This window comes from Crinia signifera, chromosome 1 (genome assembly GCF_055691185.1).
Source record: "Crinia signifera chromosome 1, ASM5569118v1, whole genome shotgun sequence".
NCBI classification, from domain to species: Eukaryota; Metazoa; Chordata; class Amphibia; order Anura; family Myobatrachidae; genus Crinia; species Crinia signifera.
This window is the reverse complement of record NC_139217.1, coordinates 373,563,638-373,582,241: the sequence shown is the minus strand read 5'-3', so window position 1 is coordinate 373,582,241 and position 18,604 is coordinate 373,563,638. Positions and strand designations below refer to the sequence as shown.

Below are 18,604 nucleotides of genomic sequence, written 5' to 3'. Positions count from 1 at the left end.
GGGCCGGTGGCACCGGAGCGCCCCAGGCGAGTCGGGGTGGGGGCGCCCCGGTGCCGGGGGGGGGGGGTACCTGTCCTGCGGCGCTGTGTATTTAAATCTGGCGGCGGAGGCAGCGGGGGTCCCTGCAGTCCATTAGTAATCGCGAGCGCTATCCGCCGGGCTATGCGGAAGCGCTTCTAGTGTGAAAACACTGGCAGCACGCTGATTGGCTGAGATCAGCGTGCGCTGTGCTGCCAGAGTTTTCACACTAGAAGCGCTTCCGCATAGCCCGGCGGATATCGCTCGTGATTTTTAATGGACTGCAGGGACCCCCGCTGCCTCCGCCGCCAGATTTAAATACACAGCGCCGTAGGACAGGTAACCGGGCGGCACAAAATGCCGCCCTCCAGTGGCCGGCGCCCTAGGCAAATGCCTAGATTTGCCTAGTGGTGGCGCCGGCCCTGGGCGGATTTAGGGAGGAGTGCGCCCCTAGGCACAACAATAATGTTTACTAAGTAGGACAGTTTATAGGGGCAGTATCTGCATGTCCTATCCATTTACACTCTATTTAAGATGGAATATAGTACAGTACAGTGGATATTTTGCAGTTATTGGTACATTTTGGGCTGACAGTACTATCACAGGCATCCAAGTGCCGCCCCCAAACATGTGCCGCCCCTAGGCACGTGCCTCACGTGCCTAATGGGAAATTCGGCTCTGCCTCCTGGAGAGGGTCATGTTGGGAGGTATGCGAGGGGGAGCACGGAGATGACTGCTATGACTCTTGTTGCACAGGGAGGGAGGCGCAAATGTTTTAATGCAATATTAGAAATATAATAATTAATTGTAAATGACCCCTTGCCATACTTGCCTACCTGACCCTCTCCATGCGGGAGAAAATGCTCTGTTCCTGGCAGGGCCGCCACTAGTAATGTAGGGGCCCGAGTCTGACCTTCAGCCCAGGCCCCAAGCGGGACCCCCCCTCACACGCGGCGCAGGCACCCCGCTATACTTACCAGCGGTGGCGGCGGCAGCGCAGCATCTTCTCCCTCCAGGCGTCAGGACTCGGAGCACTCACTGCACATTGCAGCCTAAGAGAGCCGAGCCCCTCTGTATCCTAGGCTCGGCGCTCTGCAGGCTGCACTGTGCATTGTGCGTGCCTGGCCGCCAGTGCCGGGTGGCATTGTGCGGGCGGGGGGGTGCAGTGCCACTGTGGGCATCTGCCCGGGTCCCTCCAGAGGCCGGGCCCAGGACAGCTGTACCCCTGGCACTCCCCTGTCGGCGGCCCTGGTTCCTGGCTTTCCTGGTAATGTATGATTGCCATCACCTGTGGGGAGCTAGGTAAAGGTGTTTCACCACAGGTGATGGCAATCCTACATTACCAGGGAAGTCCAGGAGCAGAGCATTTTCTCCCGCATGGAGAGGGTCAGGTAGGCAAGTATGCCCCTTGCCCATTGATAATGCTGTGAGGGGAGGGGGTGTAACCCTAGGCTGTGAATGCCACTACCTATCAATTGTTGATTGAAAAAATAATTTCTATGTATGGGGATTAATGTTTAAACTTTTGACTATTTTAATCATCGATTCTGCCAGCCAGAACAGGGCAGGTATACAGTTGGCTTATAGCCAATGTCTAGGTCGACACCATATGATTGACATGGTCAAAAGGTTTACATAGCTATGCTCATCACATGAGAATGTCAACATGAGGTTTTTTACTTTTTCATACTATCCATGAGGACCTTCGCATGCGATCCCAGCAAGTGCTGTTGGAGGTTGTCCGATGCAACAGATCATACGTGCAGCACTTGCGATCTAGTGGCGCCGATATGACGTGCACAAGACCGTGCATCTGATCGTAGCAGGTCTAAAACACATCGATTTCACCCAATTTCTTAGCCTGATCCATCAGAATCGGGCAAATAGCACTGGTGTATGGCCACCTTTATTCATGTTTATCTGCTGTAATATATCTGCACCACCTACTAGCACCCTCAACTCATGTCCAGCACTCCCTAGCCGCATAATCTCTCCCCAGTGTGTGGGGGTACAGTGGTGGTACAGGCTGCCATTTTGGCAGGACATTGCTGACGGGGGTGGCAGGCTTTGGGGCTCTAGGGCAACTGCCCTTCAAGCCCATATGTTAAATCAGCCCTGCCCCCACCCCTCCCTCCCAACTCCGCAACACTCCAGTAATGGGCACAGGGCGGTTCCAGTTTATGTTCCAGCATAGGGGTGGGGGCCCACAGAGATATAAGTGTATGGGGCCCCAAGATTTCTGTTGCCAGCCCTGGATGAGAGCCTTCTGGCAGTGCGTGAGCAGCAACAGCTTAGTGTGGGGAGTCGGCAGTGGTCTCTCCCTCACAGTCTTTCAGGTGACAGTCTGTCATAGACACAAACTCCCCAGATTGGAGACACCAGTGGCATAACTAGAGAGAGTGCAGGGGTTGCGCTTGCTATGGGGCCCGTGGGATTCAGGGGTCTGTGGATCTAGAAAGCCACCCCACTTCAGAATGCTGTTATTTTATGGATTTCATAACGGGCGATGGTTTCTGAGTTGTTGCAGACTCCTGAGATGGGTGCCGGAGGACTCACTGGCAGTCTGTATTCTGACAGTCATTACCCCAACGTTGGAATCACGACTGCTAAAAGCCCAATACAAGGGCAGCAGGTATTCTCCCTCATGGGGGTCCACGACCCCCATAGAGGGAGAATAAAATAGGTGGTGAGCACAGTGAGCCACTGTGCCCGCAGCGTGGTGAGCGCAGCGAACCCTCAAGGGGCTTCGTTGCACTCCCCCCTGCTGTCTGAGTCCAGGCAGTCGGGATTCCGATGTTGGGCTAATGACTGTCGGAATCCCAACTGTTGGTGTGTTATACCACACCCCCTGAGATGAAGGGGGAAAGCAGTGGCGGCAGACGCTCCCAGCCAGCAGCAATGGAAAGCTGCACTCACCTTCTCCTCCTCGGCTGCAGCATATAAAAGGAGACAGCGGCAGCACAGTGGGGACCAGTGCACACCCCTCTATTCCCACCACAACCCAGCAGCAAAGCTAAGATGGTCAGTATCACCATAAGCAGAGAGTCATGCAGTAAGAGGTCTTTTGTAGTTCAATATAAGCTGGTGCAGGAGTAGTGGCTGCCTGGAGTCATTTCCCTGCAAGGTGGTGGTGCTAGTGGGTTCCATGTGCCATGATGCAGGGGTGGGATGTATAGGTGTATGGAGGCAGTGTATGGATGGATGTGAAAGTCGGTGTGTGTATGTATGTATGTATGTATGTATGTAAAAGTCAGTGTACTGTGTATATAGGTGTATGTATGTGAAAGGCAGTGTATGCATGGGTGTATGTACGTGCTGTATAAATGTAAGAGGCAGTTTGCATGTATGTACTATATATATACAAGAGGCAGTGTATGTACTATATATCCCCAGGCAAGTCTATTACCTGCAATCAGCGATCACGGGTAATAGGATACCGCTGTAAATGTGGAAAAGAGACCAAAAAAAAGGACAGATTTGAAGGAATATGAGAATGTATGAGTGACAGAGGAAGGGGAGTGGTAGTGTAGGAGTTGGGGATTCCAAATTTCTCTTGGGTTTCTTCAAATGAGTGTTGGGAGGTGAAGTCCAAGGGGAGGCCATCATAGATGAGAGACCAGGTGAGATGAGAGTGGTGGGTACTTGGCCCAGTAGAGGGAACAGTATGACTTTGTAATATGGACTCCAAGATATTTCAGGGAATCTTTTTTGCACAGGAAGTTAAAGTTAATTTGAAGTAGTCTTTTTGTATGGACTGGCAAGTGAAGTGGGAGGGCTTCAAATTTTTTGTTGTTTATTTTATACCCTGAAAGATTCCCAAAATAAGTTCTTGGAATAAGTTTTGTAATGAAATTAAAAGTTTGGTCATTGTGAGGATGACATTGTCTGCAAATATAGAAATTGTATGCTGGGTGTGTTTAATGGTGATCCCTGTAATAAGAATATCTTGGGCTAAGGGCTTGATTACAAGTGCAAAAATAAGGTGTGGCAGGTGGTTAGTAATCTGAAGGAGACTATCTGCTTGAACCAATGCTGAAGGGTTATAGTTTAGTGACTGTATGGCCTGAAGGAATTTCCCCTGAAAGCCAAAGTGTTGAAGTGTCAGATGCATGAATGTTCAGGAAACCCTATGAAAGGCTTTTTCCGCATCCAGAGAAAGCACTAGAGATGAAATCTTGTAAGTATTAATATGGTGAATAGCAGGGCCGGCGCCACCACTAGGCAGCTCTAGGCATTTGCCTAGGGCGCCGGCCACTGGAGGGCGGTAGTCCGGAGTTGGGAACCCCCCTGGATGTAGGTGAGCGGCTAAGCAGCTTCACCGCCACCCCCAGCAACCTCGTCGGCTGCCGATGCATCACACCCTCCCCCTGTCACTTCACTTCCGACAAGTTCAACCCACCCGTCCAACGCTGCTGTGGATAGACGCGGCACCCGGGAGGTGAGCGGCTTCCCCCCACCCCCAGCAAACTCAGCGGCTGCTGCCGCATCACTACCCGACCCCTACCCAACGCCGCTGTGGATTGACGTGGCAGGCACCTGGCAGGTGAGCGGGTTCCCTCCTACCCCCAGAAAACTCGGCGGCTGCCGCTGCACCACTCCCGCCCCCCCGGAGCGATCGCATCCTCCACCCCCCCTTCCACAGCTGGCACATCATCCACCCCCTCCGTAACAGCGCGACGGTGGGCGCCGGGGCGACCCCCCCCGCCTGGGGCGCTCCGGTGCCTAGCACCGGCCCTGGTGAATAGCATCAATAGTGTGTCGCGTATTATCCAGTGCTTGTCTGGATGGGACAAAGCTGACTTGGTCAAAATGTATAAACTGAGGGAGAATCGATTCAATTTATTGGCAAGCACTTTGGCAAACATTTTCATATCAATGCTAAGGAGTGAAATAGGGCAGTAATTAGTCACAAGTTGAGAATCTGTGTTGGGTTTGGAATGACAGTGATTTTAGCTGTGGTGGTTTCAGCTTTTGTACCGCCGCTAGAAGAGCAATTCTTTTTTGCTGATCTCCCGGCAGAGGGGTTGTTAGGAACCTTCGTGGAGGCCTCTCCGTAAATTCGAGTCTGTATCCTTCTCTTATCAGCTGTCGAATCCAGGAATCCGAGGTGGTGTCGTTCCACTGATTCTGAAAGTCTGTTAGACGCGCACCCACCTGAGACCTTCCCAAGAAGGCCGGAAGACCGTCATGCCACCGGTTTTGCTGGTGGCTTGGGTTCCTGGCGACGAGCTGCGGACTGTGCTCTAGCACGGCCTCTTCCGCCTCGAAATGTCTGAGAAAACCCTCGGCCTCTGCCACGAAAGGAATTCTGCTGTGGACGAAAGGAATTAAAGGAATTGAATGATGGGCCAGTGTACTGCCGGCGAGCCGGAGGCGCTGCAGACGGTAGAAATGCCGACTTCCCACCAGTGGCCTGTGAAATCCACTTGTCCAACTCTGGACCGAAGAGTATGTCCCCAGTAAAAGGCAACCCTTCAACTGCCCTCTTGGATTCTGCATCTGCAGTCCAAGAGCGGAGCCATAGAGCCCTGCGGGCCGCAATAGCATTAGCTGAGATTTTGGCCGAAATTTGGGTGACATCCCTTGAGGTTTCACCCAAAAAGGAAGCAGCCTCCTGGATATGTTCGGCCAAAATCATTAGTTCCTGTCTGGGAGTGCCTGCCACTAACTCTCTAAGCTGTTCCGCCCATTTGAGAACTGCTTTATTTACCCATGCAGAGACAATAGCCGGTCTTAATTGAGTACCTGCTGGAGTGTAAACTGCCTTCAGTGTCGCCTCCAGCTTTCTGTCTGACGGGTCCTTTAATGAAACAGCTCCAGGGACTGGAAGCGTGGTCTTCTTTGACAGTCGGGATACCGAGGCATCTACTGGAGGTGGGGTCTCCCATCTAGTGAATGCAGAAGCCTGGAAAGGATATATCGTTGCAAAACGTTTAGGGGTAATAAAACGTTTGTCTGGGGTTTTCCAGGGCGCTGCCAACTGATCTTGACCTGGAAAAGGAAAAACTGCCCTAGGGGAAGGTTCCTTACCAAACAAGTCAAACTCCTGAGGTTCCTGTATGGGATCCTGTGGGATATTTAGGACCTGGCGTACTGCCAGGATAAGGGAATCTACCCCAGAGTGTGTTGGCTCTGGCTTTTTTGGGATGTCCTCAGGTAGCTCCTCCCACTCCTCATCCTCCTCTTCCTCAGGCTCCTCCTGAGGACAATCTTCATCGTCGGAGGTGATAAGTGGGAGGGGCCGTTTGGCCCTAACTACCGGTGTCTTAGGGGCCGTAGTAAGGGTTGTCATTAAATGATCAACCGAACTTGTAAGAGAGGCCGCCCATGCCAGCTCAGCCCTACGGCTTTCTGCCAACTCAGATGACAGATTAGTCATAGCGCCCGTCAAAAGAGAGGCCCATGATGGGGTAGTGGTACAATTTGCACATACGGTGCTTCTAGCCTCTGATGAGGACTGAGTGAACTTGTCCCCACATGAGGAGCAAGCAAATGCCTTCTGGGCTGCCTTTGTAGAGGACCTGCCCATCATTGCTCCAGCAACGGAAGTACCAGTTACTGACACACAGACACACACCACAGTATAGTGAGGCAAAGCAGGGAGACCAGGGGCTGCTGGGCACCAGAGAGAATCTGCCTGAACCCACAATAATGAAAAACCCTTAAAACTCCCCACAGTCAGCAAGGAAGGGGTTAATCTTGCAGCAAAGTCCTGACCTGCAGCTGTAAGATCCTCTGTGTAGGAAACAACAGCATAATTTAAGCACAGTGCACTGTGTTCACAGGTATCTTTGTACCTTACAATACTTTAAAAGAGCGGCTGCGCCTAGCCTGCCACCTCCAAGATGGCGCCCGCCGCGTGCACAACGCCGCTTTGCACACATGCCAGCCTGCCTAAGCGTCTTCCTCCCCCCCACCGCCGACTCCAGCAGGCGGCCATCCAAGCGCTTAGTAGCGCAGATCTTTCCCACCCACCGGGGAGCGCGGGCGGCATCAGAGAGGGGAGACGCCATAGCAGTGACAGGCGCCGTAGCTTTAGCGGGCAGACACGGGGCGCAGTGCGGTACTTACCGCTGAGGTGGCTTGATGTGTATGACGGTCCCTTTGTCCAGGGGCCGCAGGCACACTGTGAACGTCCCGGCAGGCACCTTTAGAGAGGTCCTGACCGACGTTTGGCTACTGCCAGGGTGCTGCAGACCCGGACCCAAGCTTTTAAAGAAGCTGGGAAGGGCTGCTTTGAAACAAGTTTAAAAGAGAAAAAATAATAGAAAAAAATAAAAATCAAAAATTATATATATATATATGTGCAAGTTATGTGGAGCAGTGCTCCACTGTGACTAGCTCCCTATGGCACAAAAATCTAACTGGGGGTTGCTGGGTAATAGAGGGTAGGAGCCAGTCTTTTCTAAAGTTTTTTTAGTGTGCTAGCTCCCAGCAAGCCAAGCTCTATTACCCATTGTGAACGCCAGTGGCCCCTGCTGGATGAAAGAGTAATAATTATCACATCCCAGTCCCAGCAAGAGGTGGTAACAGAAGTAAAATGCTCCTGCAAGTGGAATCTAGGTGGATTTTCTTGCTGGACACCTTGTCACCAAAGGGGTTAAATGAACAACATGGCTTACATCACTTTTTATGATAATTACTATGAAGATTCAGTATATTCTTGTTCATTGTTTATAATGATGTAATAGTACTAATAGATGCAGAGAGCCATTACCCCTTACGTGTGTACTGTCAGGACACATCATTGCGGATTCAGCAGTGGGTCTGACAGATGCGCACGCAATGTGTACGACACGGTTGTTTATTAGCGTCTGTAACATGAAATTTTTCATTTTTCATTTTTAATAACTTGTATGTATTTTTAGATGTGCACACGTATAGCCCGATATATATACATATATACATATATAGGGAGGCGATGCCCAGCACTCAGTTTATCCAATATACGTTGGCTTGCTGTGTGTGCCTTCACGTGGCCACTGCGGGTCCAGGATATGTAGAGGTAAAGCGCGGCACTGCACAGACTGTTAGATGTATAAAAATCCTTTATTGAGCCTAACGACGTTTCGGGGTATATCCCCCCGTCTTCAGGGACTTGCAGATCAAATAACAAACATTGTGCATACATATATATAGACATGGACATAATTAAAAAAAGTAGCGTCTCACCTGTCCGGCGTCACCGCATGCTCCGGGTACTCACTCATTACTTCCGCCCGGCGTGTGTAATCCACAAGGGACGGTGGCGCCGTAAAGTGACGTCACCACATTAACCCAGCTGCGTTGCCAGGAGACATGTATACAATCTGTGAATCAAAACAAACATGCCGCCATTAGTAATCACGTAGCTTAGGGTCACATTAAAAAACATATAAAGTGAACATAGAATAAAAAACTGGCTGTAACTCTGTGCTATAACATCCACTCCTTTACTGAGGAGATGTTACGGGGTAGCAAGAAATAATCCTTGCTAATGATAATCAAACTACTATTATAATCAATGAGAAAACAGTTATATAAAGGCTCACTGTGTGGATAATTTTTAACCCTATTGTGGCCTGCTTGATTAGGAATAAAACAGGAATCAGTCACATTACGCTTTTCTAGAGGAAACACTGTAGTCCCATTGCCTCATTAAGTCCCCTGGGAGATATAGTGTCCAGGGAAAAAATCCATTTACTCTCCCTACGCAGGAGGGTTTTTGCTCTGTCACCTCCCCTCAATGTGGGGGGGACATGATCTATGATTATGGCCCTCATGCTCGGGATGGAATGTTTCTTAATGGCAAAATGCCTGGCTACAGGCTGTTCACTGGTTCCACTACTTAAGGCTTGTTTGATGGCGCTGCGGTGCTGACAATCCGCAGGGACAGGTTAACATGTAAACAATGTACGTACAAGTACAGGTGACTGCTTGGGTGATGGGTATACGTTTTCCTGTGTGGGGGTGATTAAATGACTTTCCTGGGGTTAGTGTGTTGCAATTGGTACACCCCAGACATCTGTAACACCCTGTTTTTTGTGTCAGGAAATTAGAATGTTGTTTTTTAAGAAGGGGGGTAATATGTTAGCACCCCTAGTGTAGCTGGGCAGGAGTCGATTATCTTTGAGGGTAGGCAAGTCTTGATCCGATGTGATCATTGGCCACCACCACTTGGCATTTTTGATCACTGGATCCGTGGCCACTGTGTATTTGTTGACCCACGGAATCACTTTACCCATATCTTTTTTGGGCCTAGAAATTAAAGTGTCATTTCTAGGGATAGTGAGAACCTTAGCTTTTAACTTTTGTAGTTCAACCCGGTCATATCCCCTTTCTATAAATTTATCTACCATACGGTCCAATGCCTGTATGGTCTGTTCTGGGTCGGATGTAATCCTACGAACCCTAAGAAATTGTGAATAGAGGAGTCCCTTTTTTAATGACACTGGGTGAAAGCTATTAGATTTTAATATAGTGTTCCTATCAGTGGGTTTAACATAGATAGACGTAGCAATGTGGTTATCCCTGATGTCTATGTTAATGTCCAAAAAATGTATGTTGTTATTGCTGACATCATATGTCAGTTTTACCACACTGTCTGTTTGGTTGTGCCCATCTAGTAAAGAACATAAGGTTTCCTTTGTACCCAACCAAAAAATTATGAGGTCGTCGATAAAACGTAAATATAGACGCACCTCTGGGATCAAGTGCCCATTCCTATAGAATAGGTCCTGCTCAATAGAATACATGAATGCGTTGGCGTACGATGGGGCCACTGAGGACCCCATCGCACACCCCGCTACCTGTAAGAAAAACTTGCCGTTGTATAAGAAGTAGTTGTGGGTTAAGACCATGTTAAGTAACTGTAAAAACAATAATATTGGTGGACCCACATAGTGAACATTATCAACAATGAGACGTCGGACTGCCTCCACACCTGCACCATGTGGGATGCAGGTGTAGAGGCTGGTGACATCCGCACTGCACATCAAAGTATCAGGGGGTACAGGACTAATATTGTCCAAGGCCTGCAATACGGCCGTGGAGTCCTTGATGTACGAAGGTATCTGCTGTATACATGGATTTAATACTGAGTCCAAATACACAGATACTGGCTGATATAGTGACTCCACTGCCGACACTATCGGCCGCCCAGGTGGTTTGTCCAAAGTTTTATGGACTTTAGGTACCGTATAAAATAACGGCACCCTTGGATTGTCCACTTTTAAAGCTGTGCAGAGTTCTTTGGTAATATGCCCCTGCTCACAAGCTGAATTTAGGACTGTGTCAAGATCTCTTTTGTAGATGTTGGTGGGGTCTGCTGTTATGGGCTGGTATGTGGTACGGTCAGATAATTGTCTTATGCATTCTTGATGATAATCTGCAATGTCCTGCACCACCACTGAGCCGCCCTTATCTGCCCCTCTTATTACTATATCAGTCCTGTCAGCTAGTGATTTGAGAGCCACCCGTTCTTCCTTACTTAAGTTGGTGTGGTTCATCTTGGGGCTGTAGGGTTGTCTAGCAGATGTCGGTTCCTCTAAAATACGTATAAATGACTTGATGGTCGGATTATTGCTCAGCGGATCAAATTTAGATTTAGGCAAAATCCTTTTCAGCTGTGGTGGAATTTCCTCCCCTAAATTCTTTGGTGGTTGGGTTTTTTTTCCAAAGTATTCCTTGAGTTTCAAGGTTCTATGTAGTTTGTAGGTTTCCACCTTATGCTGAAATGGATCCGCTGGGGTAGTTGGCACAAAGGAAAGACCATGGGAGAGTACTTGTATTTCCATTGTTGTCAGTTGCTTTGTAGACAAATTGAAGACCAGATCAGCCTTATTCATTGTTATTTATTTTATTTATATTTTCTGCCTCTCCTGCCTCCGCCATTGTTGCGCCCGCCGCGTCCTCTTGTGGACATGTTTCTCTGGGTATTGCGGGCTTGTACCCCTAAAGGGGGGATACCTTGGCGAGAGGTGGTGGCTTGGCTGTCTGACTCGCTGTACGATGTACTTGAGTCATCTCTACTTGCCGCATAATGTTTCTGGCGGTAGTTTCTGGTCTGGTAGCGTCTCTCTTGACGGGGGTTGCTGCTGGAGAGCCAAGCATATACTTTTCTTTGCTCATAATCTTGTTGCACTTTTTTGAGCTTTTCTTTCTTAAATGCTATGAGCTCATGTTTGTATTTGGCCATTTGTGCATCCAGCTTCGAAACCCACTGGTCACTCGTGTCCTCCTCAAGTGTTACCTTATGTGCCACCTCAAACGTGGTTAATTGCTCCTTGATGTTATTCAGTTCCCTTGTGGACTCCTCTATCACCAATAGTAGGAGATCCATCGAACATTTATTTAATACGGGCGGTGACGCCGGACAGGTGAGACGCTACTTTTTTAATTATGTCCATGTCTATATATATGTATGCACAATGTTTGTTATTTGATCTGCAAGTCCCTGAAGACGGGGGGATATACCCCGAAACGCCATTGGGCTCAATAAAGGATTTTTATACATCTAACAGTCTGTGCAGTGCCGCGCTTTACCTCTACATATACATATATACATATATATATGTTGCTATGACAACACCACGCAGCGGTGAAGGAGACAACTCCGGGTCCCAGAGCTGACAGCATGGACGTGCGTGATGACGTCAGGGGGATGAGCCGGACAGAGACTCCCGGAAGGCACCCTATGATGAAGTCAGCAACATGGTGACCCGTTCTGCGGCGATGAGAGACGGGAGACGTTGGACCCCCGCAGGTGCGGTGTGTTTTATTGTAATTGTGGGGCGGTATTCTCTGTAAGAGTATTTTAACACGTGTGATGCACTTTGTAGTGTACTTGATCCCTGGGGACGGGCCAGGTGGCTCGAAACATGTCGGATCTCTGAACATGCAATAAAGTTTGCATTTTTTTCACTGAAAAATCCGTGAGTGCCGCCTATTCCTGATATCTACATTTGGGCTGCAAAGTCTAGTAAGGAAGGCACCGGGTAAGAAAATTATTTGGAAGCTACTTGGGGATTGCCGGATCACTGGACTGTGTATATATATATATATATATATATATATATATATATATATATATACACCATACATACAAGCATTGTGAGAAACCATTGCACAGAAGATTGATGATGCATCCTTTGTACACGGGGTCATCGCTGTACAGGTACCTGCGGTTGTGGCATCATCATGTATTCGCAATACTGCTGTGTACAAAGACACAGTTACTATGGGGGAAATTTACCAAAATGGATTTGTAAAAAATAGGTGTATTTGTAGGCAGAAATACACCTATTTTTTACACATTTGTATTTTTGGGATTTACAATCCCGAAAATACAACAATTCGTATTCCTAAAGATGGAACATTCGTATTTGTATTTACAAATACGAATGTCTACACCATCGATAGAATACGACAGAAATCACCATTCAAAAGAATGGTGGTTCCTGATGTACTAAGCAGCCGTACTGATAATACGGCTGCTAAGTGGTGTAAAACACCCACGCAAATACGACAGGAAAATACACCTTGCTTTCCCTGTCGTATTTGCTTTAAGCCTGCACGGATCAGTCAGATCCGTGCAGGCTTTAGTGTAAAAAAATATTTAAAAAAAAACGGCGTGGGGTCCCCCCCACAGCTGTAACCAGCACCAGGCTGAAAGAGCCGGGGCCGGTAATTAAAAATCAGGAAACCCGACAAATAGGGGTTCCCCGATTTTTAACAACCAGCCCCAGGCTCCTGCTCTGGGGCTGGTTCCCAAAATACGGGGGACAAAATGACTAGGGGTCCCCCGTATTTTAAGAACCAGCCCCAGGCAAAACCAGCCAGCAAGGTAATGCCACAGCCGGGGGGAGACTTTTTATACAAGTCCCCCCGGCCAAAGCATTCATCCCTACCGACCAGTCAGCCTGGCCAGGGGCCCTGGGGGAGTGGGGACCCCCCCAATGAAGGGGTCCCCCCCCTCCAGGACTTACCTGACCAGGCTGAAGCCTGGTACTGTCCCCAATGCCCCTGGGCGGTGGGCATCGGGCTGATTCAAGTGTAAAAAAAAGATTAAACTATTGTGTTTTACTGTGGCACTACAAGTGCCAGCAAGCTGGGACTTGGAGAACCACAAGTCCCAGCCTGCTGGGCATTAAAGGGCCCGCTGGCACTTGTAGTTCCACAGTTAAAATTTTTTACAATAAACACACACTGACACAATGAAAATAAAAGTTTAATACATACATTACACACATACTGATACTTACCTTTCTTGATCCCGTAGGTAGCCCTCTGTCCTGGTGTCCGGTGTCCTGTGTCGTCCTCCAGGTCCATGTCGGCGGTCCGTGTCGTCCTCCAGGTCCATGGCGGTGTCCGGGTCCGAAGAAATCCATGTTGGAGCTGTGGAAGGAAATCCTACTCACCTGGTCCTGTGCTGAAGAAGTCTTGTCTTGGTCCGCCGTAATCCAGGTAATCTTCATGCTGTCGCCGGTCCCCGCACTGTCCGCATCGCACTGAGGAGAGATGCTGAGATATTTCATACTCGGCGCCTCTCCTCAGAATGATTTCTATTGGCCGTCTAGTGGCCAATCAGGAGCCAATAGTAGTTGTAGTTCTCCTGTATTAAGCAATGTTAGGAATGTAAATTTAACCCTATCAGGCCGGCGTTCAATGGCCAGGGACGCCGGTGACAGCCCCGGGCTTCAGCCCTGGACAGGTGAAGCCTGGGGGGGACCCCTTTATTGGGGTGGTCCCCACTCCTCCAGGTACCCCGTCCAAGGCTGACCAGCCATGGTGCTCACGGTACGGCCGGGGGACCTTGTGTAAAAAGTGTCCCCCGGCTGTGGCATGACACTGCAAGCTGTTGGAGCCCGGTGCTGGTTTCAAAATATGGGGGACCCCCAGATTTTTTGTCCCCCGTATTTTTGGAACCAGGACCGGTCCAAGAGTCCGGGGCTGGTTTCAGAAATACGGGGGACCCCTACGCTTTTTGTCCCCCGTATTTTTGGAACCAGGTCCGGCACAATGAGCCCGGGGCTGGTTATGTACAGGAGGGGGGACCTCACGCCATTTAAAAAAAAAAATTTAATGACAAAATCGCACCTTTTCATGACTAAAAATCGCAATTTTTCATTCCGAAAATCGCCCTATATCGCACTTTCTTGCACTTTTCATGCCGGAATACACACCTCATTAAATATGCGAATTCATGGCAAAAATGCGATTTAAAAAAACGGCGATATAGGGCGATTTGAGAAAAAAACGCATTTTCTCAAAAACGGTCAACCCACTAAATCTCGCCCAATGTATCCACAGTTGAGGGAACAGGTGCAATCACTGCTCACTTGTTATGTGGTCTTATTAATGACTGACTGTAAAGCTGTGTACACACAAGGGCGATAGGGGTTGAAATCGCTGGAAATATGGTCGCTGGCGACCACATTGCCAGTGATTGGGAGTGTGCCCCGACAATAAATTGCCGGGTGCACGCTCCCGTTTTCAGCCCCTTTCTAATCGCAAGCTCCTGCGACCAGCTAATTACCTCTGCGGCACCGCCAGCAGAGGTTCCTTTTCATCAGCGACCATCTCCGGTCGCTGTTGAAAAGGAGACACTGGGCAATATATTGCTAGCAATAGTCCTCCAATCTTATTCTTACTGTGGTACAGTGTGTCTGTTAGTAGACTGCAGGCTCAGCAGGAATTGGTTTTAGGTTACGCAGTGGTAATTAGATAGATTCCAGCGTGTCTGTGCACGATTAATGGTTATCTATGTGTGACTGATTTTGTAGATAAATGGCTAGAATCATCAGATTTGTTAGGAAGAATAGATGATACACACTGTTGCATTTCTGTAGATCTCGTCTCTAGATCCACTTATATATTTAGGTAGGGCAGAAGTATGCCCGGCTTATACTGATGTAAGCAGTTCTAATCTGATACCACTGAAACCACTGATCGTTTCCTTAGTTCGAGAGCTGGTGCCTATTCTTGTCAGCTAACCTAAAACCAATTCCTGCTGAGCCTGCAGTCTATTAGCAGAAACACTCTACCACATTAAGAATAAGATTGGAGGACTTAAGCTGGGTACACATCTATAAATCCCTGTTTTCTTCCGACCGTAGACCCGTCGGACCGCCCACAAACAACAGCCGATACGTGCGTACACATCTGTACAATTTTACTTGCGATGTCCGATGTACTCCCGTCCAAACAGTCGCAAGAAAAAGATTGTAACACCGTACACACTGTCTCGATTTGGGCTATTGACACGTCATATGTGAACAAAACTATCATAATGGGCTGGGTCAGGGCATAATTATATCAAACCGCTATATACGCGAAATTAGCCGGCAGGGTGACTAAATTTTAGACGCAAACCCGTCTATACAGAACTTTAGTCAGCCGGTAGGGTGACTAAACTTCTTTATAGACGGGTTATGCGTCAACATTTTAGTCACCCTTTTACCCATTTAAACCCTCCCCACACACACACACAGCTGTAACCAGCACCAGGCTGAAGAGTATTAAAAAATCAGGAAACCCGGAAAATAGGGCTTCGCTGATTTTTTAAAACCAGCCCCAGGCTGGTCCGGGGCTGGTTCCCAAAATACGGGTGACAAAATGATTAGTGGTCCCCCGTATTTTAAGAACCAGCACCAGGCCAAACCAAATGTAGACGCATAACCCGTCTATATAGAAGTTTAGTCACCCTGCCAAGTGACTAAAGTTCTATATAGACGGGTTTGCGTCTAAATTTTAAATTTTAGTCTTATATGTGCCGTAGGAGAGCTCATGCAGCTATGGAACGCCCACATGGGCGTTCCAGCTTTGGTAGTATAGTCGCAATGACGGCCAGCATCCTGATCCGATTCCGATGCGCGTTCACGTATCGCAAACTGTGGATACATTATATTACAGTGTCTTCATGAAATCGGTACTTGTGAGTTATCCGGGCGCCCGATTTCAAAATCGGGTCGGATCGGGACATCGCATCGCATCGCATGCGACCATCGGATGCGATGCGATGCGATGCGATGACCCGATTTTTCCATAGGAATCAATGTTAAAATGGACTGAGTCCATTTTAACATGGAATTCAATGGGAAAAAGGGGTCCTTTTCATATATCCAAGTGGGCATGGAGTTGGATATAAACCTGTGGCGAGCGTAGCGAGCCACCGAGCCCGAAGCGTGGCGAGCGTAGCGAGCCCCGCGAGGGGACACGGAATACCGTCATTTTAACATTGATTCCTATGGAAAAATCGGGTCATCGCATCCGATGGTCGCATGCGATGCGATATCGCATCGCATCGCATCTGATTGTATGCCTTAACTTAAGGCATACAATAAAAAAATCGGGCGCCCGGATAACTCACAAGTACCATGAAATCTCCCAGTAACATTGTTCCAATTATTTAGCAATTTATTTGCAAACATACAACAATACTGGGAAATACACTTTCAGTGGCTATCTATACCGATATTTACAGAAGAACAGAATAATCAACACCAACACAGTGCAATATTTTAATCACTTTATTCTTTTTGATCTTGCACATAAAATTTGTTTGTCTACACTTCGCTGGCTTGCAGCAATTTTAAACAATTCAAATAAAAGGTATATTTTAATCTTTAATTTGTCGGTGGATACTCTCAACAGAAACAATACACTAGGGGGGTTATTCAGGTTGATTCGCAAGGCTGCGAATTCGCAGCCTTGCGAGTCCACCAAACCCCGCCTGCCAAACGACCGCCCCCCCCCCCCCCCCCCCCGCAGCCCCCTCAAAGTGCGGCTTTGCATAAACATCCGTGATGTCAGCTACCCACCCCCCCACACCCGCGTCACTGCCTCATTACCATGAGAACGCCCAGCATTCTAATGGAAACGCCCATGGAACGCTGGGCGCTCCCATATGGTAATGGGGCAGCACGGCGCCCCCGCCCATCTACGCCCCACCCCCCACGCCGCCATGGGTGCGTGCATCTGGCGAACAGAAAGGTCGCAGTGGGTGCACGCACCATACGCCTGCACATGCGCAGATACCCGCCTGCGCATGTGCAGACGGCCAACATCGGAACTGCGTGCGAATGCATGCAGATCTGAATAAGGCCCTAGATATCAGTTGAATGAGTGCCCCGAATTGGGAATCATTTTCTCCTTTTCTTTAGATCTACCAGAGCAGGTTATATAACAACAGGTCCATACATTGGTTTCAAGTGCTTTTAATTGCATTTTAAATTGCATTTTTATTGTATATCTTGTGTTATAGAATACATTTTTCTTTTTACTATATAAATTGGTTGACTCATTAAAATTTATGAGCACTGCAATACCCCCTCTTTTTTCCATATGAATTCTGCATATTGTTCAACAAGAAATGAGTCAAAACACAAACTAAAAGTATTTTGCAATATATATTTTTACTGTGACATTAGTGTATTCCCGTCAGAGTAAAGGAAGTAATTGTGTTACAGTAAATGTTAATCTGCTGGAAATACAGTATAGAGTAGCTGTAGCAAATCTCAGACCGTGAGACGGACTTCAATCTCTACACTCAGAGGAACTGGCTGGGGAGCCTCTGCTGTTGGTGGAACTTCAGCTTCTTTACATTTTCCTTTTGCTGCAAAATTCAAATACAATGGGATGTAATAAATAACAGTATGATCAACTGTAAAGGATGCTCAGCTTCATTGGTTGGATTCTTTACATTCATGTTAGTCATAGTTGCCTACCCTCCTGCATTCTGCAGGAGACTCCCTGAAATAACAGCAATCTCCCTCTCTCCCTCATTAGTCTAGCAATCTCCCTCATTTTACCTAGCCTACATTACACTTTTGGGGAAAAAAGGAACGAGAGAGAGAGATACATTTATATTGAATCATTAGCACCATTTCTCAGCACTTTACCAAGTATAGTAGCTCTTACTAACTGCTTTGGGGCTCATCTACATTTGGATATAAGTCATTTTAAAAGATTCCATTTAGATATAGCAGTACACACCCACACTTCTAGGTGCCATGTTCACAATCTCTTTTCACAATCTCTCCATATATGGAACTAGCCACACCCTTTGGGTGGAGCATGACACGCCCCCTCAATGGGGACGCTTTGCAAAAAATTCTACTACCAACTATAATCTCCCTGAAACCCGTTTTCAAAAGTAGGCAAGTATGATGTTAGTGGAAAAAGCAGACATTTCAGATCCCATAAAATATTCTGACTACAATAAGTAGAATTGTTTAATTTCAGAACCTCTTTCCTGTATAGATATTGATAGCAGGCAACACAAAAAACAGAGATGTGTTAGATTATATAGAAATCTAATAACAAAAACCATATAGAGTTAGGGTACCTGAAGATGACCCAGAAGTCTTAGGGGTTTCTGCCCTTTCACTGCCACTTTTTAGCTTCCGTTCCTTGGTTTTATTTCTGTTCTGATTGCCCTGAAATATTATTACATTAAAACATCTTTCAAAACTGCATATGTATGCAATGGTTCGTACCCGGTAATTAGTACCCCCTGCCCTCTTGTGGCCCTCACGCACAGGCAGATGGATTTTTCTTGATAAAATGGTGCGGTAACCAGACTTTGTGATAAGCAGTGGTAGAATGC

The 18,604-nt window shown here is 47.8% G+C and overlaps 1 protein-coding gene across 2 annotated transcripts in view; it reads right to left on the bottom strand.

Moving 5' to 3' along the window:
• Positions 1–16,929: 16,929 nt before the first annotated feature.
• Positions 16,930–18,604, bottom strand: part of LRRC43 (leucine rich repeat containing 43) — a 38,656-nt gene continuing 36,981 nt past the window's right edge. The window contains exons 11-12 of one of the 2 annotated variants that reach the window (XM_083151318.1): positions 18,344–18,434; positions 16,930–17,611 (exon numbers count right to left, since the gene is read on the bottom strand). In XM_083151318.1, the coding sequence (XP_083007444.1) occupies positions 17,514–17,611; positions 18,344–18,434 (189 nt within the window). In that variant the 3' untranslated portion in view covers positions 16,930–17,513. The remainder of the gene's footprint in view (positions 17,612–18,343; positions 18,435–18,604) is intronic. The other variant, XM_083151319.1, reaches the window with a different exon arrangement.